General features: G+C 39.5%; 2 protein-coding genes across 3 annotated transcripts in view; both read left to right on the forward strand.

Annotated features, from left to right (window-relative positions):
- The first annotated feature begins 16,470 nt into the window (after positions 1 to 16,470).
- On the forward strand, positions 16,471 to 23,970 carry LOC308362158 (splicing factor U2AF 35 kDa subunit-like). 2 transcript variants are annotated; one of them, XM_080834698.1, is made up of 8 exons: positions 16,471 to 16,540; positions 17,184 to 17,271; positions 19,348 to 19,414; positions 20,152 to 20,201; positions 20,840 to 20,938; positions 21,280 to 21,413; positions 22,399 to 22,491; positions 22,979 to 23,969. In XM_080834698.1, the coding sequence occupies exons 1-8, from the start codon at positions 16,497 to 16,499 to the stop codon at positions 23,130 to 23,132; spliced, it is 729 nt and encodes a 242-aa protein (XP_080690824.1). In that variant the 5' UTR covers positions 16,471 to 16,496; the 3' UTR covers positions 23,133 to 23,969. The 2 variants fall into 2 exon arrangements, with proteins under 2 accessions (XP_080690824.1, XP_080690823.1); XM_080834697.1 differs by lacking the exon at positions 16,471 to 16,540 and adding an exon at positions 16,555 to 16,736 and having other exon boundaries at positions 22,979 to 23,970.
- A 269-nt stretch (positions 23,971 to 24,239) lies between these two features.
- Positions 24,240 to 27,573, forward strand: part of cbsa (cystathionine beta-synthase a) — a 9,560-nt gene continuing 6,226 nt past the window's right edge. Inside the window, exons 1-3 of the mRNA XM_080833794.1 lie at positions 24,240 to 24,308; positions 26,478 to 26,755; positions 27,210 to 27,316. Of these exons, the coding sequence (XP_080689920.1) occupies positions 26,490 to 26,755; positions 27,210 to 27,316 (373 nt within the window). The 5' untranslated portion in view covers positions 24,240 to 24,308; positions 26,478 to 26,489. The remainder of the gene's footprint in view (positions 24,309 to 26,477; positions 26,756 to 27,209; positions 27,317 to 27,573) is intronic.

The raw sequence follows: 27,573 nt of genomic DNA on the forward strand, positions 1-27,573 counted from the left end.
GCTGCCTTCTCTGCACTGGCCTGCCTCGACCCTATCAAAAAGAGAAAGTCATTGTGAAGAATTGATGTAAGCCTTGTTTTCTTGGGGTTTTATTTACATCAACATCCAAGCCAAAAGAGAACAAAATATTTGAGCACCCCACCTTTACTGCATCTGAAGCCAAGACAAGACAGAATTGCGACAATAACGACTGATGTGATTCCAGAGGAGATGTATATGGCTGGCCAATACCAGTCTGTTATGCCTGCAGTCTCACCCAGGGAAAAATCTGGAAAAGGAGGCACATATACATGTCCCATAACCATCTCGCTCTTGAGTCCTTTGTGATATATTTGACTTTTCCTATAAAATCAAGTATGTCAAAATCCTAAATAGTTCAAATGAATGCTAACCATTTTATATCGTAAAAATCAAGGCACATTGTCTTTTTTAATGCATTCGTAATGGAAAGCCTATGTGTTTTGAGGGAAAAGGTAAGGTTTCACAGCTATACCGTTTTGTTTTCACAAAGTAAATTGTGCTTGCTCCAATGACTTGTTATACTGCAAATTATTTGTGTGTAGGTCTCTTAATAAAAGTATTCAAATTGTTGCCCTTACTTGCAGTTTTGTTCTCATTGTTTACAGTTTGCTCAATGTCCAACACTTTTTCTGAAAAGTTTTTAAACAAAACATTGATTCTGATTTTGCTAGGAAAAGTGTGTTTATGTAATTGTTATTTTAAAACAATATTTGTTTGTATAGTAATAATAAAATCAGTAGAAAAGGAAAGCCACTGTGTACCTTTCACTGTGACAGTGATTGAATGGCTGATACAGCTTTCAGATTTAGATTCACATTGACACCTGTACAATCCAGAATCATCCATGGTTATGTGTTTGAAATGCAGTAATAAGATGCTGGATAATTCCTTGTTGTCTCTCCATAGAACTTCCATTTGATCGGTTTCATTGACTGGAATGCAGTCATTTAAATCTGTAACTTTGCACCATCTGACTGCTGGCCTTTCACCACAGTGCTTTACAGTGCAGTTGATCTTCAGACTCTTTTCTAAAAAAGCCTCAGCCGACGAATTTCGTTTCAGTTGGACCGAGACTTCACATGATTCATAACCTGTAAATTCAAAAGACATAAGCAGAAGCAAGGTATTGCAGTTGTATTATACCACATGTCCTGTATGCAAACATATGAGGTACAATATTCCCTGTGTAAATCACCAAAATGATGCAAAGGATCATTTTGTTACAAGGTCTTGTGACATATTGCCCCTCTAAGAACATAGTCTAGTATATTTGTAACATTTTAGAACGCTTCAGCGATACTAAGAACTTCTGTAATGTGTGCATGAGTAGAGGTCTTCAGTTCCCTAGTTCCCTGCACCATCAATGCAAGCATCCTCTTTCGCTAGGACAGAAACAAGACACCACATTACAGCAACAATGGGGGAAATGTTCTTAAAACAATCCACAGTGGAATGTGAAACTTCCATGTATCATGGCAAATAAATGTGGGGAATTAAATGTACCCCAAATTAATCATCCATCAAAATTTAAACAATCCCCGCCCACCATTATGTAAATGAAGTTTCAAAAACACTTCTGATCACTTCTTTGTTTTCTTTATTTCATTTGAACAAGCTGTATAGCATATTGACAAACCTCTTAAAATGGGGATTGGGAAATCAACCGATCTTCACGTAACATGATAATATTGCACCACATGTTTACATCTTCAGATGTGCAACTCTTATTATTGTAATCACAGTATATCTTAAGTGTCTTGTTTCACAGTTTTATGTAAGAGCTTTCACATTTCCCAGGTTAAGATTTGATGTTATGACACCCAGAGGCAACTGTACTTCTACTGATTTTTTTTTTTTTTTAAAGTACAATAAGAACATGCCACTCGTGGTTAAGAACCCATCAGTATCGCACAGCTACACATTTGTATGTAATGTAATGCAATTCAATTTTAAATAATCAAATCAAAAAAATGGCATTAGCGATGTAGACAGCGCAACAGCGACATATAGCTCTCTTTCTGCACCTGCTGTTGTCATAGTTTGTATGTAATTTGTATCGTGCAAAAGCCCTGTAGCCTATATTGTAACCGGATTCTCATCTGACATGCTTTAGCATTCATTAATGCACAATTTAGAGATTCATATATATGAAAGCTATTGTATGCCTGAGGTCCAGAAGCCACGGTGATCTCAGGTGCAAGCATAATGTCATTTCGTAAATTCAGAGGACATTTATACGATTTATGACAATTCATAAATGACTTCAGAACCTAAAACTTAAAATCTCTGTCAATGTTCTAGGTTTTTTGTCGTCACAAGTTCTACGAATGTGTACGAAAGTATAGCCTACATTCAATTTAAGTAGGCTATAGATATGAAAGCATGTTACGCACCTTGAGCATGTGCAGAGAATAGACTGAAACACAGGATGAAGAGTTGGTAGGTGGTGAAAAAGTGCACAGTCCCAAACGCCATGGCTACATTGGTTAGATAACCCGTTACTAAACTACACTTCAGTCAAGACGAGTTTATCAAATGATACAGGGCTCATTACCCAGTCACATGAGGTTAAGTTATGCATAAGAATGTGTTTCTGAGTCAGTCGGTCGGTCGGTCTTGAAACGCAAAGTGCTTCTCATGATCTCTGTTTCACTTCTTTTTTTCACTTGCATTTAATCAGGCATCTTCCCCTCTTGGCGCACGTCACCTGTTTCAGCTTCTGTCTATGCCTGTTGTTTGGTGTCATCCACATTTCAAGGCTGTAATTATACTCCGTTGCTGACGCGTACATGGAAAGGTGCACCATGGACATGTAGTTGTTCTCAAAAGTCCGCTCCGAGTCCGCTTTCCAGGGCATTCTAAACCTATAAACTGAAAATGTCTTAATGTTCCAAAACAGTGATCAATGATCACCAAATTTCAAAAAAATCAAACACCTTACGTCTTGTCCATAATGGGTGCCAATGAAGGGGGAAATGCTTAATGTACAAAGATAAAGTTCACACGCATAGGATTTCGGTTTTGATTTTTTATTAATCGCTGGTCATCATCGCTGTTTTGGAACTTTACACCACGCGCCCTTTCTAGATGCCCTGCAGGGTAGTGGCGGCGCACACAAATCCGCACCAAGAACTGGAAGTTTCACGGATGTCTGCACAGAGCCGCGTGTACGTCCTCTGATGACGAGTTTTACGTTACTCGGACCCTCGCGTAGGCTACTCTCAACGTACACTGTACTGGCCGTGTCATCAGTCAGTCTCTTAGCACCATCTGCTGGAAAGTACTTTGTGTGCAGACAACGTACACAGCATAGTTCCAGTTAGATGTCTACAGACAAACGGATCAACATTATGTAGGCTAGTCTATAGACAAGGAGGCTGTAGAGCTGTACTGAAGTGACTTGAAAGGAACAATGATAGTGGCTTCTCTGAGTAAGTTGATTGAAGAAAGAAGGCCTACTTTCAATCCACGAATACTGTTGGTGAAAAAACCCTCACATTTTAATCCCACTGCGGTGCACTACTAGGGACACTTAGATGCTAAAACCAGCAACCAATTGACAATAGGACTCAGAATCCTATGAGGCAAGCATCTGTGCTGTTTGTTTTTGCCAATGACAGGCTCATACATGTTAGTAAAAGCGTCTGACAGTACATAAAGTATTGCTACAGAGATACACCTGTGTCTGTTTAAATACTTTTTTATTATATTCTCTTGTTAAAGACACAGAAAGAATTACAGCCACCCCTTCTGAATGCTGAAACAAGAACTGATGCTTTATGTAAACTTTAGATTAATCAGACGTAAACAAGTGAAACAAAAATACCTTACAATTCGACACTAACATTACAGACAGTGGACTTAATTTTATTAACAAGGCATTTTCCCTAGTTTATGCTAGATTAATCATGTAAGTAAAAGTTAAACTCATTAACCTGTATCACACAAAAACAGATGCAAGTACACAAAAATACACATGAGATCAAGTCTCTATATTCACAAGGTACATAGAAGAGTATATGTATTCTATTCAACAATAAAAATAGAATATAGCTGCAAGCAGCGATGGCGGTTTCCTCCTCCAGACATTGCAAACCAGGGAAAAATGTATTTTTGTGACAATTTGTCACTGTATAGAAAAATCCATGCTGCAGACTTGCCAATGGGCTGTTACATTTCAAATGCATTACTTTGAAGATCCTCAAGGGCCATGGCTTCAAGCTAAGAGTGAGAAGGGGTGTAGTCATCCCTAAATGTCCTTAAATGATGTGTGTGTGTGCTTGTACGTGTCAAAGGAGCCTGTCCCTTTCCCTGTCCCTGTGTGTGTGTGTGTGTGTGTGTGTGTGTGTGTGTGTGTGTGTGTGTGTGTGTGTGTGTGTGTGTGTGTGTGTGAGAGAATCTGGAGCGCACACGCGCGCAAGACCAGAGGGGCAGGGGCAGGGGCAGAGAGGCAGACTTGAGAAACACCCTAGCAATTAGCCAAGCATGCGTATTTCAAATATTCACCAAAAATCTACTTTTCATCTTACAGTCAATTTTTTTTCAGATTTGTGTTCTAAACATTCTCAAGTGTCTTCACATGAACTTGTGATTCAATCGGAGTATCACTTTTTGACCTGTTGATGTGTAAAGCATTATTTTAGCGTTAACAATCTATTCAATTTGCTTTATATCAATCATTTTTTAAGATATGAAGTTGCCTTTGCACATGGCAACATGTTGTAGTGTCTTCCAGTGACATATCAAGTTTGGTGTTGATTTGTCAAAGATTTGCCAAGATATGACTTCACTTCCTGTTTGGCGACTTTTATGCTGAATTTGAGTGGCTGTACCGGACAAACGGTTGTGAGGATCAAAATTATTTCCATAACTTTTGTGAGGCTAGGTCTGAAGATCATCTCTGGTGATTTTGAAGAAGATTTGCCAATAATTGTAGGAGGAGAAGCCTTTCAAAGGTTTTTGATAAAACCGGAAATAGCGGAAAATCTATATAACCGGAAATTGACGCCATAGGTTGGGTTTAATTCGTCTTGATCCAGGGAATCCATTGGTACCTCATTTTTGAAAATCGGTAATACGGTTCAAAAGTTGTGTGTGTTACAAAAGTCCAACTTTGCCCTGTTGGTGGCGCTAGAGTGGTGTAATGAGAGCCATGAAACTTGGTGTGAATGAAGAAGGGACTGTCCTTAATGAGTGTGCCAAATTTCAGAAAAAGTTACCATATGGTTCTAGGGGCTGCCATTGACTCCCATTGCAGCAACATAATACAGTTTTTCACTATTGTTAAAAAGTATAAAGCAAAAATTCGGCACAATCTGCACAACCTTCACGTCATGTATCAATCGCTCGCCCCAAGTGGGAAATACTTAAGATTCCCTTATCTACATTAGAGTCCGATTTTCCTTGTGAACACACTGATGTCAATTACACATCACGTTGTTGTCAAAACAGTGTACACAAAGTTCTGTTGTTGCACACAATTTTCAAGTAAAATCTCAAAGCATCAACCTGCAAACCACAAATAGTCAAATCTCTAAACTTTCAGGTCTTTTGACCAATTTGCAGTGAGGACTGCACCATTAAAGTGTCTTGAGCCTCTGTTTTGTTGGATAAACTATTGAAAACTTTGAAAAGATCCACAACCAGAGAAGGAGAGGGGTAAGAGTGAGAGGAGGAAGAAGAGGAGGACAAGAAGGAGGAGGAGTAGGAGGTTGAAGAGTAGGAGGACAGAGAGAAAGAAGAGGAGGACAAGGAGGAGGAACAGAATGAGGACAAGGTGAAGAAGGAGGAGGATCAGGAGAAAGAAGAAGGAGAATGGTCATCTCTAATGAGATTTGGGCCGCTGTGGTAGACCATGTTTTCATGGTTTTTCATTAGAACCTTCAGGATGGAGAACAAGTACGAAATCTGTTTGCCTTGTGTACTGTAATACTGCATATCAATATAATATACGTAGTGTGCTCACAGTATTTGTATTTTGCAGGGCTGAAAGAGAACCACACTGTGGAGGAAGAAAACACACTTTCAATATTTTTTGAAAGCAAAGTAGCATTTTCCAGGAGATATAAAGGGTTTTGCATTTTCAGTTAGTTGCTTTGGAATTTGTGTTTAGAGTTTTGAGAACGAGGCATGCTTTCAAAAAATGTGTGTAAGCAATTGAGAAAAACTATAAGCATTTTGTATACAGTTTTATGTCAATACAATCTGGTGGAACAGGAGACTAAAATTGTAAATATGGTTTGTGAGAACAACGGTATTGCTGTTTTATGTTTGACTATGAAAAATGTAGGCCTACACTGATACATTTTACAAAAGGAGAAAGGGCTCAATGAGTCATTGTCATTCATATGGTGTGTTTCGATGATTGTGTTTTCAATTTTGCACTTCTGTGTGCTGTAAATGCTTGGTAGTGTGCAGCTAATGCTTGGTTGTGTGTACTAAATGAATGTATGTGTGTGTGTTTTGAAAATATGGCTGTGTGTACCAAATGAAAACACGAGTTCCATTTTGTGAACAGTTAAGAGATTTGATAGCAAAGAGTCATCTTGCAAAGGGAGTGTCAGGTTTAGCATTTTGTGTGTGAGGTTTTCAATTTTCTGTGTGCAGTTTTGAGAAAGGCGTTACTGTTTTGAAAAACGGGTTTTAGCAACAGTGAAAAACTGTAATAAGAAAGCCTACAATAACAATAGGTTACCTCCTACCGGAGGAAACCTAATGATCTGACCAAGATGTGATTATTATTTTATTAGCGTTTTAAAAGCAAATAATGATGGTAATGAAAGATAAATGTTTTGTTTTCATTTAAAAAGGGAGATTTGTATGTAATTTGCAAGCGCTGCCTCCATCACCGCTCTTGTCAGATCATCATGACTATGTGCTCCATCTGCTTGATGTCTTCTCGTCCAGCTCCCCTTCTCTGTCCCTCTAGTTCTTTGCAAATCTCCTCCTCTCGCACCAGTGTTCACCTTGGTCATACCAACAATACTCGCACCAGTGTTCATCTCGGCCATACCAACAGTACTCTGCCTGGGTCCCCTTCTGCCAGCTGTTGTTCCACCAAGTTCTGGGTCCTCTGTCCACCATTCCATCTCTCCCTCTTGTCCTGTTCGGTCCCACTGCTTGGGCCTCTCGGTTCCCCTGCCTCTGTGGTGCCATCTTCATCTCCTCCCTCTGACGTCTCTCTGTTGGTGGTTTTCCTCGGTTGTCCATCCTCTCTCCCTTCTTGTTTCCTCTGCTGGGATGATAACCAGATTGCTGTCTGGCTCCATTTGATGGAAACCTCTGGCCACTCTTCTCCCTCTCCACAGGAGCTGGTCTCCATTTGCCTATGTCCTGCCTGTAGTTCCCTCCTCTTCCTCCCTGCTCCTCTGGGTCCTTCATTTGCCCTTTGTTTTCATCCTGATGTTGAAGATGGCCACTCTCATTATTTGCTATAGTTGTTTTTGCTCCCTTTGTTCCTTTCCCTCTTTTGCCTCTCCTGGTCTTGCTTTTGACTGCGGCTGAGGAAGCACTCTCCTCACCTGCACAGTTTAAAGGAAATTAATGGTTTTAAGAGAGTCATGTTTTGTGGTTTGACTGAAATGTCTTCTCTGCAATTAATAATACTACGTACCCTTCACTGGCTCCTTGTCCTTCATCTCCTCTGGAATAACTCCAAGTCTCTGGAGCTCAGCTTGAGCCAAAGGCAGACCTATAAGAAAATAAATAATGTATAAAGACTTGTATGTGAACTTTAGACTTCATTTATATATGTCATATAGATAATTCGTTTGTAAGTGTTTTCCTTCTTAGAAATCATGTCCCCTGCTCATTAGCAGACAATGATGTTGAGCCTTTTTCTGAGTTCTATCTAGATGTGATTTCAAACACAATAAGTTTGAACTCAAATCAAACTCACTTGCTAAGCAAAGTAGTGAGGGCTCCAGCATTATACTTACAGACAGCAGAGTCCACCTCAAGGAGATCATCACTGGGCTCAGCCTCAAAGAGAACAGAACTGGACTCAGCCTCAAGGTCTTGTTTCCCCTCTTTTGCTGTTTCCAGGTCTCTGATCAGATCTAATGCAGACATAAGGAAGGTGAGTTATTAAAAGCAACAGAGGAAAGCTTTGTTTGAATAGCTTTGTTGAGATATGTGTTTTGCCCTAATACTTACTCAGATCAGTGTCCACCTGATCCAGAGTATGATCTGGCTCTATTTGGACTGTGCCATTACCATCCAGCTCTGCTGACAGATATGAAGTCAAATGTGTGCAGGGTGGTTGATTCAAATCATCATGAATAACCTAGGTAATGCTGTTCTGTTATTTAGCCTTAAACTTACCAAGAGCAGAGTCTACGCTGTCCAAAAGATCATTAAGTACAGCCTCCACCTCAGATGTCTCAGCCTCATCTTTTTCTCCTTTCCGCTCTGTTATCAGATAGTGATGGGCAAGATACATCAGCACCAATTCTTGAAGATTAACCCAATTTTAACATAGCTGTTAGGTCTTATACTCACTCATACTTGTGTCCACATCATCAAGAATGTTGCTGAGAACATCCTTTATTTCAACTATAGTTTTCTCTTTTTCTTCGGTCAGCTCTGTTATCAGATCCAAGGGAATATCATGTGAGTTACTTAATCAGCACAAGCACTGGACGATTAATTATTCTTTGATTGGTCATAACTGAAACTCACTCAGAGCTGAGTCTATGTCATCTAGAATGCCATTTAGTATGGACACGGCTTCAACTCTTCCTTCTTTTAAGCTTTCCTGTTCTGATTTCAAACACACAAAAGTGAAGAAGTTCAGTGACATCAGTGCTGGATCAAAAACAGGAGTGTGCACTCTGCTAATTATACTCACTAATAGCCGAGTCAACCTTGTCCAAAATGTCGTAAGGAGCAGCCACCACCTCCTGATTCATCTCCTTTTCAGTTTGTTCTGTCATACTAGCAGTTTTAGCCAGTCCTAAAGCAGGTCATTTTCACAGAAATTAACTTTACACTTAATTGCTTGGATATATATTTGAGTGGATCTGTGGTACGTCCTTGTACTCACGCAGAATGGATACAGCCTCATTCAGAATTTCATTGACGTCATCCATGTCAGATATGTCATCCAGTATTTTGATGACCATGGCAACCTTCTCCATTCTCTTCTTCTCCTTCAGTGGTCCATTTCCTGTGGAGTCTCCATCCTGCTGCTGTCCAGTGCTCTCCATATCAGCTGCTTGTTGTCTGTCCTCAGATTCTTCTTGTCCCACCTCTGTCCCTAGTTCCACTCTCTCCTGTCTCTCCTGTAGGATCTCAGGAGCTTCATCTGCTTCGCTCTCCCCCCCTTTATTCTCTTGTCTCTGCAGCTCCACTCTCTTCAGTTCCCTCAGGAGAACCTTTCTCAGCTCCCTCTTAAGTTTCTTGTCATTCTTTCGGGTCTTTTTGTCCTGGTCTTCATTAACCTGAATGCCCAAAGCCTTGAGTTCTGTCCTCAAGTCCTCTAATTTGTACTTTTTTAGAGTCTCCTTAAGCTCCTTGGTAGTTTTCCTCTCTACCTTCACCATCACACCTTCCTCCTGCTGCTCGGATGAGCAGCAGTTAAAAAAGCCAAAAAATCCCATCATAAAACCTGGAAACTTTGCAACAACTATCCAACAAGTCAACTATCCTCTACACTCTCAAGTCTGCAGTGTCTCAGGAGAGTGAAATGGAATTTAGAGTCAGAGTTAAGTTCTATGACATCATGACACTGCTTGGTCACCTTTATGACATAATCAGAAGTTTGATGCCTGGTTACAGTAAGCAGGTGAATTCTAAAGTAAATGGAATGTTGCCAATTTACTGGGGAATCAAATTGATACTTTTCAGTTATGGATTTAGTCACACATTAAGGAGGCATTTTTATCCACGGTGCCTGATTTTTGGAATTCTAAAAGATAAAAAAAAATTGAATTTAGAGAATCTTATGATGTTTGCACAGTTACACCTAGCTGATATCAGTAAAGCCACAGTAGACTAGCCAGATCATTGTTTGCTTTCTTTATTCTCTTAGAATAAAGCCATTCTCCCTTTTATAAAAAAAAAATGTGTTCACCCTGAGTCCGGTGTGATTTGTGGGTGAGACCACTTGCGGAACTAAAGTTTTATACATGAGACGGTCAGGCTTCTTCAGGTGGTCCATAGACAGAAAATTACTGTGTAATCCAAACCTCCCATTTAAGGTGCATGAATGAATCCTATGATTGATGATATGAGGTAGAAGTGCTAATTCACTCTATTTCTTCAGCGTGGTATGTAGTGTCCTCTAGGGTTACCTTAACAAAAACAACTGTAAACGTCTAAAGGAAGCATTAGAACGGACCTGCCTTGTTTTAGCTAACTTTTCTGTGAGGGTTTTGCAATTTAGTAATGTTTCTCTGCATTGTTGCACTGTAGTGCTGCCTGACCGAACACAATTACTCTTGTACAGATGGACAGCCAATACTGCTTTCTGTGACCTTTAGGATCATTCAATATTGTGTATGATCTGGAGAAGGTTATATCAGAACAGACAGATACAACTGCAGGATCAAGACAAAGTACAAATTCACACGTACAAAACTGTATGACTACTGTATGAAAATGTTTTATTTATGTGTTTGACAGAAAATGTAGTGGCCAAAGAAAACAATGTTTAATGATTTGGATTGTAGTCTTAAACTTTGAATCTGCCACTTTCACACTCTGACACACACACACACACACACACGTTGGTGTGGTCGGAAACATCACAGGATGCGAGATGGTGGCATTGTGCAGGGTGTTGCTGAATAAAACTGTCCTCACCTCTAAGACCACAAAAGAGAGGCAGTCGCACAGATAGACTTCTACAAACAAACTGCTGGTGTTGGAACCTTTTCTTGTCTGGTAAAACCAAAGTATGTTGGACAAATAGAAACAAGATATAATAGGAGGATAAAATACAGTAAATGCATTGACCAGTGAGATTTTCCTATGCAAACTATGGACTGAAATGTGTTATCATTGCGTAAAATGAAAACAGACCCCTAAATTATTGTTTAATAATAACTCTCAAAAAACATTTTAAGATATGACACAGAAATGTAAAAGTAAAAAGCAAATGCATTATTTTTGTCCTCATCGCATTCTCAATAAGTATCATTAACATTTACACAGAAAGCTTAAAAGCACGTCTCAATTCTCAAGGATGCATTAGAAAGGACCCGCCTTGTCTTAGCTAACCTTTCTGGGAGGGTTTTGCAGTAATGTTTCTCTTTTTCAATTTGATAATGTTTCTCTGCACTGTAGTGCTCCTTGACTGAACACAATTACTCTTGTACTTTAGATGGACCGTCAATACTGCTTTCCATGAGCATTAGGATCAGCTGAGTTTCATTCAATACTGTATATGATCTGGAGAAGGTTACATTAAAACAGACAGATACAGGTACAGGGTCAGACGAAGAACAAACTCACAAAACAAGATAGAAAAACAGGATTTACGTATTTTCAATTTCAAAATATTTGTCACACGAACAAAACTGTGACAAAATGAGTACTACTGTATGTTTTCTTTTAATGTATTTGTTTGACAGAGAAAGCTTGACACAGTACATTCCAGTGGCCAAAGAAAAAAAGGTTTAATGGTTTGGACTTTCTTTAACTTTGAATCTGCCACTTTCACACATACGCACGCACTCACACGTTGGTGTGGTCATGGAAACATCACAGGATGGGAGATGGTGGCGTTCGGACCACAAAAGAGAGGCAGCTGCACAGATAGACGTGTAAACAAACTGCTGGTGGCGGATACTTTTCTTGTAAAACCAGAGTATGTTGCACAAATAGAAACAAGATATAGTAGGAGGATAAAATACAGTAAATGCATTGACCAGTGAGATTTTCCTAGGACAAACTAAGGAGTGAAATGTCTTATCATTGCATAAATTGATAACAGACCCCTAAATTATTGTTTAATAATAACCCTCAAAAGACATTTTAAGATATGACAGGTTTTGCTTTTAAAAAGCTCTTAGTTATAACAGTTAAATGTTTAAAAAGTAAAAGTAAACAGTAAATGCATTATCTTTGTCCGCATCGCACACACAGCTGCATAAACATATGTGGAAATATCATGATATCTTACAATCATAAAGAGATCTTACTTAAGGATTAATACAATCAGTACTTAAGAAATGCTTAAAACTTACTTAATGGCACATTTAAAGAGTACAATCTCCCACCAGAGTCAACTTAGAGTATAGCTTCTCAGAAGTCATCTTTGTTTCACAATCTCATAGGTGACTGTAGTCAGAAGATTCTTCGACAACAAAACATTTACAATCAGTATTGGTCTAGAGGAAGAAATACAAAATACAAATAGTTCAATATATTACCTGGTTCAGCGTTGTCTCCTTGGTTGCCAACTCTGTTGAACCTGAAAAAAAAAAGTAGTTTACGTGAAATTCAATATTATAAATAGTTAATTGAGTATTGTGTCCAGAAATATATATAAAAGATGTGGGTTATTCTGGTCAATACAAGAGTCACAGAAATAAAGGTCTGACTTAATTCAAGGCAACACAAAACATTGTTAAAACCTTATATAGGCCACATTGTGAGTTTTCCTGAAAGCATTAGAGGTGCAATATGTAGTTTCTGTTGAAAAAATACTTTGAGATAAAAATAATCATGTAATTTTGATATGGTTCAAATCTCCTGCAAGACATCTAAGAAGGATCTCTTTGTGCATAGAAATACTGGTGTATATTGCATGTCATGAATGTCAACATTATAGATTGGTCAAGTGGTACTTTTATTTTTGGCTATAAAAAAATGATTTTCACCAACAAACAAACCTTTTTAAATATGTATTAACAATTATCTATTTGTACGAAGCTGCCAAGCATTTAACTGTTCTTGAATTTTCCCTTAAGAAGTATCCCTCTCCCACTGCAATGTCCAAATATCTGAGAATCCTACCTTCCGTGCCAGCACTGAATTTTAAGATCAGAAAGAACAAAAGTGTGACTATGATGACCATCAACACGATACCAAAGGAGACAACGTATTCTGAGTTTCCCGATTTATCAGTGGAAACATCTGGAAAACATGAGAAAACCATAATAACTGTGTATTACGTAATATTTTGTATTTAATATGGGTGTTCCATATTCAATTAATTTATCTCTCCCTCTCTCTCACACACACACACACACACACACACACACAAATTATTTTGACCATTTACATCTACATTAAATGACATCAGAACATGATAAATCATAATAATCATTATAGTATTTGTAAATTTGAACAAAATATTATTTTTTAAATGTTAATCTGAAACCTAAAAATCAAATCCACTGATTTACAAAATAAATAATAGCTCCTTACTTGTTGTTTGGTTCTTATTGCTTACAATTTGGTCAATGTCCGACATTCCTTCTGTATTTGTCTTGTCTGATTTAGCTAGGAAAAGTGTTTATTTAAATTGTATTATTTAAAAACAAACTTTTAATCAGTATTCAATTAGGTACTGCTCAATGTCCCCCATTTCTTCTGAAAAGTTTTTAAACAAAACATTGTTTTATTTTGGTAGGAAAAGTGAGTTTTTGTATAAAGTAATTATAAAATCAGTAGAAAAGGAAAGTCACTGTGTACCTTTCACTGTGACATTGATTGAATGACTGATACAGCTTTTAGATCCATACAATCCAGAATCATCTATGGTTATGTTTTTGAAATGCAGTGAAAAGATGCTAGATAATTCCTCGTTGTCTCTCCATAGTACTTCCATTTGATCGGTTTCTTTGATTGGAATGCAGTCATTTAAATCTGTAACTTTGCACCATCTGACTGCTGGCCTTTCACCACAGTGCTTTACAGTGCAGTTGATCTTCAGACTCTTTTCTAAAAAAGCCTCAGCCGATGAATACTGTTTCAGTTGGACCAAGACTTCACATGATTCATTATGACCTGTAAATTCAAAGGACATAAGCAGAAACATGGTATTGCAGTTGCAATGTAATGCATGTCCTGTGTGGAAAAATATGAGGTCCAATATTTAACATAGTTTTTTTAAGTTTAAATACTAACCAATGTGCAATAATTGTATAATACTTTTGGGATACAGACACAGGCATACCATTCTGTCTGAAGACATTTTTCTAAACATTGCCACATTCTGCAGCATCATTCTGGAACAAACACGCACACTGCTTAGTGTAACATCTGGACAATGCAGATAGGAGTAATTGCTTCTGAGGTCCAGCTTTTTCAATTATGCTCAATGATTCAGCAATTTTACAACTCATGACTTTGTTACAGTCTAGGAAGGTGATTTTGCATCTCACAGGTTCACTTACCGTATCCACAGATTAGGCTGAAAGACAAGAAAAGGAGCTGGAAGATGGTGAAGGTTTGAGTACTCCTGAATACCATGCTTGCACTGTCACGCCTTAGTCCGGGATTGAACTTGGGCCGCTGGATCGCTGAACCAGTGTGTAGCAAGCTGAGCTGAAAGGTATGTCCCAAGTGCAGACCTTTAGAAAAAGGTCTCGTCTTTTTTTCCCAAAACGCAGAAGATCCAGATGTAAAAAACAGAGGGACGGGAAAATCCCTCAATCAGAAAAGATCCAAAAATAACTAAATATATCACTTTGCCAAAATGGGGCAGAAAAGCCAGGTGAATACAAACTCCAGAATGAGTAAAAAAAAAAAAAACTAAAGCATCTAACTGCTAAACTGTCAGGAGCGAAAACAAGAACCACAAAAAAAAAACTAAAAAAACTCAGGGGAAGACACGAGGTAACTTCAGTGTGGGGACCTGAGATACACAGACCACTAAGACTCAGTGATGAGTTTGACAAAGGGCCCGGTATAAATACAAAGAGATGAAAGGTCTGGACCAAAGCAATGGAGTCCTTCAACGGCCTCTAGAGGCCAACAAATGTCCCAACTCGTGACATGCACCCTTTTCCTCATAGACATGTATACAGTACATGTCTATTCTTTTCCTGACTAGCTGTCACTCAGAAACACCGGTACAAGAACGGAACTTCTGAACTTGGCCAAGAGAAAAAGGTCTGAGCATGTTGATATACAAGTTGGGTGCCACTAAAAATTTAATTCTGTTTCTGTGTTTCTCTGTCACCTTTTTATTTTCTCTCCTGCAATGGGTAAACCTGCATGACCTCCCTCTGAGCACGGATGTGTTTATCTTTGGTTAACTTAAAATTATTACCCACTTAAATACAAACTTTGTTCTGACGTACTGGACCTCGGTACATCACATGGATGAATGACATTTCATCTGTGCTTTTCATCTTCAAGTTGTGAACGCCATTCAAGACAGAAATAGTCAAACCTGGTTTAAGGAGTCTACAATTCCTGCTAAATCAATGTAAGATGCAGTTCATTTTCAAACATGGAAATGTAATACACCTAAAAAAAATGAATGTAGGTGTAACTTAATTTGAAAACAAATGTATTCACGTAACCCATTATCACTACGCCTAAGTTTTCTTCTTTTTTTTTCAGCTGCATGGGATCAAGCAGACTCCTCTCTCACTCGCCTTGTGGGTATGTCTGTGGTTTGGTCATCCACACTCTTTAACTTCTTCATTTGGTCTGCTGGCACTATTTGCTGATAATAGCTGTGTGTCAAATAAGAAAATCACACTCAAACACATACCAATAAATAGTAAAACCAGAAAAACTGATAATTTTGAAGTGCATGGTCTCTTAATTTTTTCCACAGCTGTGACCTTTTTCTATTTGGTCTGCTGGCACTATTTACTGATTGATGCTCTCCACCAGTCTTTCACTTTGCCGTTGGATGACTTCATACTACTCCTGGCGCAAAAATTCAAGCAGCTTGGGATTGTTTGATGGCTTGTGACCTTCCATCTTCCTGTTGATCACATTCCACAGGTTTTTAATCGGATTCAGGTTAAGAGATTGAGCTAGCCATGGCAGAGTCCTGGTGTGGTGGTCCTTCATTCACACCTTCATTGACCTGGCTGTGTGGCATGGGCATGGTCCTGCTGGAAAAAACACTCCTCAGAGTTGGGGAACACTTGTCAGAGCAAAAGGAAGCAAGTTTTCTTCCAGGACTTCGAGATCTGAAAACACAGCATCTTTTTTGCTCTTTTGACACATTGCCATTTTTCTGCAAATAAATGCTCTAAATGACAATATTTGTATTAGAAATGTGGTAGGAATTTGTTGTCAGTATAGAATAAAAACAAAAATGTTCATTTTACTTTAACACAGAACAATGCAAAGTAAAACCAGAGAAACCTGACTAGTACATTTTTAAGTGGTCTCTTAATTTTTCCGCGGCTGTATGTTTAGTCGAAAAACGGACACAAAAAATGTCCCTGATTTCCATATGTCTATGCTGATTTCAACCATGACGTAACCACAAAGAGCAGACGGTGGCGGAAATAGTCAATTGATGTCGTAAAAAATACAAGAGTGCAAGCGGCCTGAAAATGGCGGAGTATTTGGCATCCATTTTCGGTACAGAGAAAGACAAGTAAGTACATCTAGGTAGATATTTCTTTAAGATATATACCGTACCATGATAGATACTTAAAAGTACATTCTTGCACGGCCTCTTACGTTTCTGTGGAAGTATGTTAAGTCAATTGATGTCGTAAAAAATACAAGCGTGCAAGCGGCCTGAAAATGGCGGAGTATTTGGCATCCATTTTCGGTACAGAGAAAGACAAGTAAGTACATCTAGGTAGATATTTCTTGTAGCTATATATCTTTTAGTTATACATCGTACCATGATGCACACTAAAAGTTAATTCTTGCACGGCCTCTCACTTTTCTGTGGAAGTATGCTACACAAACGTTTTTAACGTGTAGACAACCCTTTGCTATGCAACTGACGATAGCTTTCGTAGACAATGATTTACAATACTGTTACTGAAATCAAGTTAACATTTTTTCTTAAATGTCTTTTTTTGGGAGATATTCGAAAGACTCTAAATAGCTCAATACGTTATGCCATATAGTTTCTCTAGAGTTATATCGATGCTTGCTTTCAACCCTCATCTCGTTACAGCTCCCATGCTAACACGTTAACTGCTAACGTTATAACTTATGTAGCGAGTGCATTGTTTTTGGTCTTTTTTGTTGCTTCAACCGTGTCCACCTTATTTTTGTTTCAGGGTCAACTGTTCTTTCTACTTTAAAATTGGTGCTTGTCGCCATGGCGATCGTTGCTCCAGGTTGCACAACAAGCCCACTTTCAGCCAGGTAAGATTAACCCTCCGACACTTTTCAACCCTGTTATACTAGATCTTGGATTCACACATTCATTGGATGATTTTGTATAGATTTACATTTCCTCACCCTCTAATGCCAATGCATGTGCTCACTACATTCTCTATACAGTGTTGTTCTATATTGTGTTCATTGTACTTATCATTAACTTAACATTCATTGTTCATTTAACTATAGTTGCATGCATTATGTGCCTTTCCTTTCTAGGATGCAAACACTCTCCATACAACTATTTATTTGTCTCACATTTAAGCAGTTGTCTCAGCGATGTATTTAACTGTAAAAGTTGCACACATAATACTGACTGTTTTGTTTCACAGGCTCCGATTGTGAAATGAATCCTTGCCTTACAATTACTTTTCATTGTAGGATAGTCAACATGAACAAATTAAACTGAAACGGTCTGTGTGGACACACTCAGTGTAGGCCACCTTATAGTGTCATGTGCACACAAACATAATTTTCCCCCTTCAGTTTTCTGAAATGAAAAAAAATATGTTGCTATTCTCAGTTTTAGTAGGAACTTTCCTCTGCATTACAGTATAAACTTGGCTGTTTTTACTACAACTTCAATTTCCACATTTCTTCCATACGTAAGTGAAAGCAAACTAGCATAGACATGCATCAGTTTGCAATGGCTGTCTTCACCTGTGAATAACATCTTGGTTATATCATGATCAGAATTTAAGAATCTACTTGGGTAAAAAGTAAGAAATTATGCAGTTAAAAATAGCAAAGTGCTTATGAAAAAGTCTGTAATTGCTCACTTTTTTGATTAACGGTTATCCTAAAGCAGGTGTCTGGGTCCCTTTTATCCCTGTTAAGAGGCCATGATAACTGTTTACTGTCACAAATGTAGTTCTCCACATTATTTTCATTCAGAATGCATCACAGTCTAAAAACAAACATTTTCTTCACATCTCACAGCATAGCCTACATTAGATTGCTTCCCACCTCCAAACTGTAAACAAGAGAAAACAGCCTCACCACTCTGTAGGACTGCTCCAATTAAGGGAGTTTGATTTGGGTTTCTTTTTATTCCTCCCTCTGCAGACCATCTTGATTCAAAACATCTACCGTAACCCCCAAAACAGTGCGCAGACGGCCGACGCGTCTCGCTGTAAGTCCCTTTACTCCACAGCAGGGCGGCACTAGTTCACCCCTCTTTTTGTTCTGACTCCCGGTGTAGGTCTGGCCCAAAGCCTCTCACCAAGAGGGAGCCTCAGCACCGTTAAGCAGGGATCCCAACCTTACAGCACAGCACCTGCACATGGAATATAGTCAGAATACCCCACTACGACCAGCAAAACAAGGCAACAGTTCCTCCCCCCAAAATAAAAAAAAGGGAAATAATCAGTGTCAGGGAGTCTGTGTGAAGTGTACCCCTCTTTGAGCCCTTTGTGAAGTGTACCGCTCTATGAGACTTGTGTCTGTTGCATGGCCTCCTGCACAGGTAAGTATTGAGTAGGGATGTGACCTTGGCCGTCGGTGGCAATGTAGGAACAGTCATGTCCTCCACTAACCTCTGCTTTTCTTTAACCACAAGGGGCTCAGAACTCTGCCTGACCAAATCTTGTTCAATTGGTATTATCGTTTTCTATCATGGACCAACCCAGCACTTAGATATTATGTTAGTATTGTCTGGGGCGCAATGGCCTTATGAGTGACCTGTAAGGCATGTATTATCTATTTCTATGCATACACATATTGTATGTATTTAACATAGTTGTATGTTGGGCATTTGTAAATATCCAGTGCATTTGTCCATTAGAATGTGTATGTAAAAGGACAAAGTGTGTATGAAAATGAACTGTTTTCTGTTGTTTAGAGTTCTGGTTCATGCAGAGTTCTGCTCTCCTGTTGTTTTCAGCTGCTCCAGATGTTCGGTCTCGTGGATTCACCTAATCCCCCCCTTCTTTCCCTCCAGGCTAAACTCCTGTTCATGCATTTTCTTATGTTAACAAATGCTGATAATGATCAAAACCCCCGTATTTAAAACACAGCTTTGCTTAGACCTTTATTTACGGAAACGTATATTTTGTATTTCAGACCATTGCCCTCTTGAACATTTACCGTAACCCACAAAACAATGCCCAGTCTGCGGATGGTTTACAGAGTAAGTTATCCCCGCCTCACGCTCACTAGACCCCTAGAGGGGGAACTGTAAACTTCTGAGGCCTCTGGTCTCTTGATGTGATCACCTTGTCTGCCATAATGTGTATTTTCTGGGGTTTAGCTATAGACTCTACCCCTGAAAATAACTTTGTTTGTGGAAGGGTATGGCGTAATAAGAATGCAGTCATGAGCCAAGCATTTCAGATTTCAAAAGGTCCTTAAGGCCCAGGCTCAGACCTCCAGGAAAATGGAAAGTGAAGCTGATATTTCTCCACATTTTTCAGGAGGGCAGCAGTAATTTAAACCAAATGTGAATGGCCTGAAATAGAGTTTTGTCACAACACAATGTGTTCATTGTAAATTATAACTAAACGGACAGACTGAGATTATCTTCCTTAAACTTAATTTTAAAATCTTGACGGTGGTTCTTATTGCGTAGTTGTTGGAATGTTTTCATATGTTGCAGATGTCACCGATGCATTGTAGTTGCAAGCAAGGAAATATTTAATTTTGAGTTTGGTCACTAGCATATTTATTCAATTACTAAGTGGTAGGCCACAAGGACTGCTTTGACACGTGTCTAAAATGTTTCTTGTGAGATTATGTACTCATACAGTCATAAAGCAGCTTCCGCTTCAGTGGTTATCTGATGCAATTTGGGGTGGACATTTATCAAACACTAGTTTTTAATTGCTTTTGTCCATGTTCTGATGCTTGTGTCCATTTTCCGATTGCCAGGTGCTGTGAGTGATGTGGAAATGCAAGAGCACTATGATCAGTTCTTCGAGGTGAGTGGCCTCCGAGTTGCGCTTAGATCAGATCAAATGGGTGTGTGCACTTTGTGTACTAACACACCCCCACCCGCTGTAAGCCATCTTGCATGGCTGTTCGCTCATGCTGCCGTATGTTGGCAGAGTGGTTGTGCGGTTGCAACCCATTTCACAATGAGGACACACTATAATGTTTACTTAGTTGAGATGATGTCCAGGTTCTGTGTTTGTGGAATGATGACGATAAGAGGTTGTGTAATGGAAAAACTCTTGTGTCCTTTTTAGGGGTCTTCAATCTCTAAGGCAACAGATTGAGTAGCCAATAGTTAGATAACTGTCCTTCAAAATCATGAAGTTTTGGCACAGAACTATCAAGCTCCCTTCCTAAAAAGCATGTAGAAACCTTGCAAACACCAGCAACACCAGCCAAGTTGGCACTGATAAACTTTGCTAACATGCTTTTGGTAATGTTGTTGGCGACGATGTGCTGTGAAGGCTTTTCTTACTTTGTTGTGTGGTGTTCTGTTTAGAACCACAGAACTACACCTTTACCTGACCAATCAAAATGTGTTTGAAGATGATCCCAAAATAAGTTGCTCATAAAAACGTACCTCATGTATTTTGTCATGAATTTTCTGTCATCACTCCTTCAACAGGAGGTCTTTACGGAGATGGAGGAGAAATATGGAGAGGTGGAGGAGATGAACGTCTGTGATAACCTCGGCGATCATCTAGTGGGAAACGTTTATGTCAAGGTTGGTAAGATGTGATATGTTGTATTGGTGTATGAGTATTTTGTGGACAAGTAACTGTTGAATTATACTTATTATATATGACATTTTTGTATATGTATCTGTTTTGTTTCCTGCTTTAGACTTAGATATTTTTCTCTTGCACCAACTATTTTAATGCATATGGTATTCACGGTTCAAGTATCACTTCCTGATGTGTTTGATTGGGCCTGACGGCATAATAACGAAGCAGAGTTTTCAAATTGCATATAGCCAGTGTACACTTGTTCATGAACTGCCAACACTTTGTCTTGTGGCCTTTGCATCCTTACACTGAAGCCCCACTCTTCCTCTCTGCCTCTTAGTTTCGCCGTGAGGAGGATGCGGAGAAAGCGGTGAATGACCTGAACAACCGCTGGTTCAACGAGCAGCCCATCCACGCGGAGCTTTCTCCCGTCACCGACTTCAGAGAAGCCTGCTGCCGCCAATATGAAATGGGGTCAGTCACCTACACTTCCAGCTGTCATCTCTCCCACCTTCCCTTCCCTTCACTGGTGACCTGTGCTGGTCTGGAGTCTTGGCCACTGTGCTCCGTCAGCCACCTGATACTTTGCCATCATGGGACCAGGCTCACATATAATAAAATAAGGAATCTGATTCCAAAAAAGTGTTTCAGAAATATGTTTGCAGTCACTGCTAAAACTGGACAAAAATGGCATGGTCAACCCATCATATTTTGCTCCAGTAAAAAAAAATGTTTCGCCATGGAGCAATTCAACAATGAAACACAAATGTACAAATGCAGGATTACACAGGTGGCTCTACTTTAGATCCTTTCAAACATCTCTCTAAATATGGAAAGCTGCTATATAGTTTTTAATAACTCGCCTTGGGATCCAATCGGATTAAATTAAATGAAATTGTTAGCTTGTGAATCGGAATCAAATCAAATCGGGGGAACTGTGCCAAAACATTAATCACCGTCTTCATGAATTTAGCTGTAGTTTTCCACTCTGTGTGCGTGTGCATGTAACGGGAAGAGACGTAATGATATAAGTTATATCATTATCAACTGATATCAACCTCCGTTTGGCAAAACTCCTGTGGCCGATACTAGTGATATCCCTGCTGTATCAGGCCACAGGTGCTGTCAAGGTTCCTCTTCACACACACTGACCCCAAACTGACCTGCTTCTAGAAGCAAATCTGCCCAGCACCAGTACCTAAATGTTTTCAAGTGCAGGAACCAAATGTGATTAAGGTTTGAGGGCAACTGGTGGGCATTCAGGAATCCTGTTATGATGTGGGAGCTTGGTTAATGCCAACTATCCCTTTAGACATATCTTCTTATTGGCTAAAGATAATAATTTCTATTGTTTGACCTGTTATGAGGAGATGAGACTAACACCTGGTGTACTTCATCAACTGAATCTTAAAACATGAGTGGTTTCCGTATCTGACTGCAGTACCGTCTCTCCCCACAGCGAGTGCACAAGAGGAGGCTTTTGTAACTTCATGCACCTGAAGCCCATCTCTCGGGAGCTCCGCAGGGAACTGTATGGGCGCCGCCAGAAACGGTAAGCATTTATGTCGTTCCAGATACACACTTAAACCCTTACAAAACCCACAACTGTCTGTCATGGTCATTCCAGATACACACTTACATCCTTACACAACACACAACATTCTGTCATGGCTAGAGGTAATGCATTGACTACTTCTGAACATTTTGGTTGGGCTTGGTGGGAAGTCCAACCGTTGACCGCTCCAACTGACACTTGACCCTCGACTTAACTACAGAACCATTGTAGTTTCCTGATTGAATCGCCATACCTGCTTAATCCCTAATACTGTCTTCACAGAGATTAGTCTCTTGAGCAATATACCTCTGTTTGTTGACATTTTGTACCACCTGCCCACACCTCTCAGTGCAGAGAGGTATTGTAACGTGTATCTAATTCTGAAAGAATATTTATGGGACATGATCTCAGTAATTATAGTGTGTGTGTAATTGATTTATTTCTGTGTATTTGCTGATTTGATTGTGTCTTTGACCCTCTTTAGGCCCAATTCCCGTGAACGTTCTGGTGAACGCTCCGGTGAACGTTCCCGTGAACGGCGTTCTCGTTCTCGTGACCGTGGTGACCGTGGTGACCGTGGCCGCCGTGATCGCAAGAAGAGGAGATCGAAGGATCGAGAACGTTCAGGAAGATTCTGAACATAGCTGCGATGCCCCTTCTTTCCTGTCACTCCCCATCCTCCCTGTTCCCTTCAGTTCTGAACCTGTCGACCCGACCAAAATGTCATTCTATGGATTTTTTTTCTTCTCATCACATTTTTCTTTTGCTTATTTTTAATAGATACAACCCAAGAAGCCTTATTTCTCAATAAATGACTTTGTAGTTATTCTGGACAAAGTCCTTTTCTTTCCACAAAGATTCAATAATGCCACCGTGTAATGCTTTAGTGTTTTGGGTTAACTGTTAATGGTGAAGGCCTGAGGAGTTCAGTGAACAACAGTCAGGTACCAAGGCAACAAATGCCAGTTTAATTGGCCAACATGTTTTCACTGAGGTAAAATGTGTATCTCCTCCTTAGAGTAGAATACATGCTCAAGTGCATCAGCACCTGACCTTTTATTAGCCCACAACACATGAGTGACCGACTCAAATCAAAGCATTCAGGCTTCATCTGTCATTGTTTTTGCGCAATTCGTGTATTCACTTAATATGGTGGGAAAAGAAATGCAAGTTGTAAGGCAATTTAAGTTCCATAGGTTGTATGATTAATTCCAGAACGTAAGTCTCAGATGGAAGTTAATGGTATTTGCTACCCTAACCTTGAAACATCTGTTGGTACACAAATAAAAAAAATCTTAATGTCTCTGTTCCTCCCAGGCGAGAATGTCAATTTGTAAAATATTGAGCTCCTGAAAGATTCTCAAAACATGTCCTTGTGAAACCCTTAAAAGGCCATTTGCTTGGAAGCAGAAGAATTTTTACCTTCTAAAGGCCAGGCAGTATGTACTTTCTTCCACACATTTTCATCCTGGAAAAATGGTTATTCCCAATATCATTAAACTTCTCAACCAGTATTGTAGGTATTTGGCTTCTCTTTTTCTTGGGGTTAAGGATGTGGACTACTGATCCTGTTAAAATTGTTTTCATGGAATCCTCTCCCAAACATCTCCCAATATCTGGTTGGTCGGCACGCATAAAGAAACGCCCTGAGTGCGACCAATCCGAGTGGTCTTCGGACGGAGACTGTCAAAAGGTAATACACATTTTGATGTCACCGAGAATTCTGATTTAAATTCTTAGTGTGTGCGGATTCAAGAAAATCGTAGTGTATTGAAGAATCACTGCATCCGTTTGTAAGAGCAACACTTGTCACGGTAAGGTGAGTTGCGATATTCAGTATGTGAATACTGAATAAATAGATAGCATTTCAAAACGTTTTATATCATAAAAGGCATATTGCAAAACAACCTATTAATAATCGTGTAATGGCTCAACGTTCCACGTACGTGGTGTTAAGGATAGGAATTCAAACTATCTGCATAAAAAAATATTTCAAGAACAGAAAGTTTAGCTTTATAAAACTTGAAAACCACGTGTAATAGCTGTGCCCATAAAACACATGACTACGGAAGTATGGGTATGAGTTGTCTAACTAATTGATGATAGAGTTAAATATGTAAGAAATGTTGTAATTTCATTATTATAATGATGTCTATGTGTATAGACAATAGAGGGATGTGAAATTCAGATCAAGTTTAAAAGTTCAAGGAGTTCATGGCAGCGTATGGCTCAGAGTGATTGCACAGCTATCGTCATTATTCGTTAAAGGGAGCTGGACCTCGATATCTGCATAGACCCTGTAAACTACCAGCCATATCCCTACTGTAAAGGCAGCTGTTTTCGGGTGGATCTGGTACATATCCGGACATTAACATTAAATCTGCGCTAGATCCGGTGAAGGGCGAGCAGATGTTTGGGTCATCGTTTGGGATGTTGTTGATCACTCCTGCCATAAACCAGGCTAATTTTGCCGCTAATGTTTCTTAGCTTAACAACGTTAACAATTGCTGTTAAAATACTTTCATTTGCAGAGCTATTGAAATCCTGATGATTGTCGAAGAAGGTCAAGAATGTTTGTTGAATTTTAAGTATTGGGGATGTGTGCAGTTTTATTCGTAGTGGGCCCCTTGCATTTGACCCTGTGAAATGTTTTTAAAAGCATTTTTGAGTTTTGAGCTCACAAGTGATGATCAAAATGATCAGATTGGAGTTATTTTTTATTTATTTTTGGAGTTACAATTTATATGGATTGTAAAGTGGTATCAACACATACCCCCTCATATTTTGGGGGGTTGGTTGAGGTCAAAAACCGTATATATTTTGGTAGCACTTTAAAGCCAGCTGTGCTGCATTTCTCTGCCTACAAATGTCTTGCCCTTAGCAGTAAACGTCTCCTCCCAAACGGCTTCAACCCTGCAGTACCTTAAACGTCTGTATGCACTTCTGAAGCCAGAGCCGGATAGAATTACAAATGATCCGAGCCGTGCAGTTGTATGTATAGATCTTTTTCCTGGAGGTGGCTTTCCCAATTGGCACACACTGTAAGACTATCAGTTGTAGTAGTAGTAGTAGCACCACTAAGCTCCAGAGTGACCCAGTAGAAGTTGTTTTCCGTGCTCGCTGAACCTCTCTGCCCGTGGAATGTTGTTTTTTGAGGACATAAAGAGGACTGGAGATTAGTTTTGCATCAAAGTAATTTTGTGTTAAATCAGCTTTTAGTGCAAGGCTCTGAGAAAAACAAAGTTCAAACCACTTATTGCATGTGTACAGTGTGCAGTTGGTCAAGGTCACTTCCTTCTACTTCTTCACATTGCAAAGCACTTGAACACAGAGAGCTTGGTTTTAATCACTGCTTAACTTATTAATCTGAGAATTGGCCTATGCCACAATTTCAGTTCGGCAATCAAATATGTAGTGTTGTACTGTACCTCCATATACTCAAGTAAAGACATGTTCATACCTCTGAGATGCCAGGTTATGTTCTTCCTCCTAACATTTGTGAATGAAGTGCATGTGGTAGTGGTCAGAGAAGCTTCTGAGTGACAAAACATTCAAGTATATGTATATTTGAATGAGATGATCTTAAGTGTTGAAATTTGAGAAACACGCACGAGTTGATATGGATCCCTGAAAAGTTCTGACCTTTAACAAGCCATGTCAAAACTGTGCACTTCCTTAAACCACGGTGTGATGAACACTGCCATCAAAGCTCTGTGAGTTACAGTTCAGATGGCAAGCACCTTGTGTACGTAACCTGAGCAGTTTGGCCCATCGGCTTGACTTGTACAAGTCTATTGGATTGCATTGTAATATACAGTAAATTCTAGGGTTGGCGTTATAAGTTTCAAGGTTCGAGGAAGTATTCTCAATCAGGCACATGTGGCACAATTATTGATTACTTTTCATTCCTTTTCATTCACAGTATGTTGGTCTGAAATGCATATTTCTCTCTCTCTCTCTCTCTCTCTCTCTCTTTCTCTCAGTCTACATAAGCCATGCCTTCAGTTCCTTCCACCAAAGAGAGTGGGGCTTTAGGCCCGGTGTGTCCCCATGCAGTACGGAAGAGTGTCACCATAAAGGAGGTGAAGATTCAGGATGAGCCATTCCAGAGAAACAGGGGTGATGATGTGGATGGACCCATCCGGCTGGAGGGGGGGGAGAATGCTGCTGAAAGGAAGTGGATCCGCCCGGACCTGGCGAGCCGTTGCACCTGGAGGCTTGGCATGTCCGATACGGACTCTCCACACACCCAGTGGTTGAGGTAAGATGCTTCCCCTGCCCCTTCCCCTGACTTACCTCTAAAATGGTTTCCCTGGTGTTTCATAGGCTTTCGCAGAAATAAAGATCTGTATTTTGGATGAAAGATCTGACACATAGACTGCCCTGTGACACAAAACAAGGCACAAGATGGAACCCTTGGACATACAGCACAGCTTTCAGCAGCCATTCATTTAAACCAGACCTACATAAAAGATCTGCAATTGCAGCTAGACGTTATGATTAATCAGTCATTTTTATCAATCTATCATTATGAATATTATAATGCAGTCATTGAATCATCCCAAGCTAAATTTCACATCAACTAATTGAGCAGTGTCTCTGATCGTAACCAAGGGTTTACTCGTATCTATTATCTATCTCCAGTATCTTATCTTATCTATTCTTTTATAAGTTAAAAAAGCAGACGCTAACACTGGTTTTCCCTCTCCTCATAGGGAGACGCCACCGAGCATCCTGCCAAACATCCTCACGAGAATCGGTGACACGCCTCTGGTCCGTCTGAACAAGCTGCCCAAGACCTTTGGACTCAAGTGCGAAATGTGTAAGCTTGTTATTGTCTACTCTATGTTGACAGTGAATTATGCCTGTAAAAAGTATAATGAACTACTTTCTGACATTTTCATCACACTGTCAAGGTCGTATTGATTGACTATTTTTATAAATTCACAAAGGTAAATGGGTTTCGTTTGTTTATTAATATAAACAAATACCAGTGCTTGTCCCTTTAGCATGACTTCTCTGTACATATGAATGTGCAATTAACAGTTCCGCTGTCAAATATGAGGATGATACTAATTT

This window comes from Sprattus sprattus (assembly GCF_963457725.1).
Source record: "Sprattus sprattus genome assembly, chromosome: 3".
In the NCBI taxonomy this organism is placed as follows: Eukaryota; Metazoa; Chordata; class Actinopteri; order Clupeiformes; family Clupeidae; genus Sprattus; species Sprattus sprattus.

Coding starts and splice junctions, on each gene's coding strand:
- LOC308362158 (XM_080834698.1), top strand. CDS start 16,497: ATGGCGGAGTATTTGGCATCCATTTTCGGTACAGAGAAAGACAA. Junction 19,415..20,151: donor GTCTGCGGATGGTTTACAGA/GTAAGTTATCCC, acceptor TCCGATTGCCAG/GTGCTGTGAGTGATGTGGAA. Junction 20,939..21,279: donor TGGGAAACGTTTATGTCAAG/GTTGGTAAGATG, acceptor TCTGCCTCTTAG/TTTCGCCGTGAGGAGGATGC.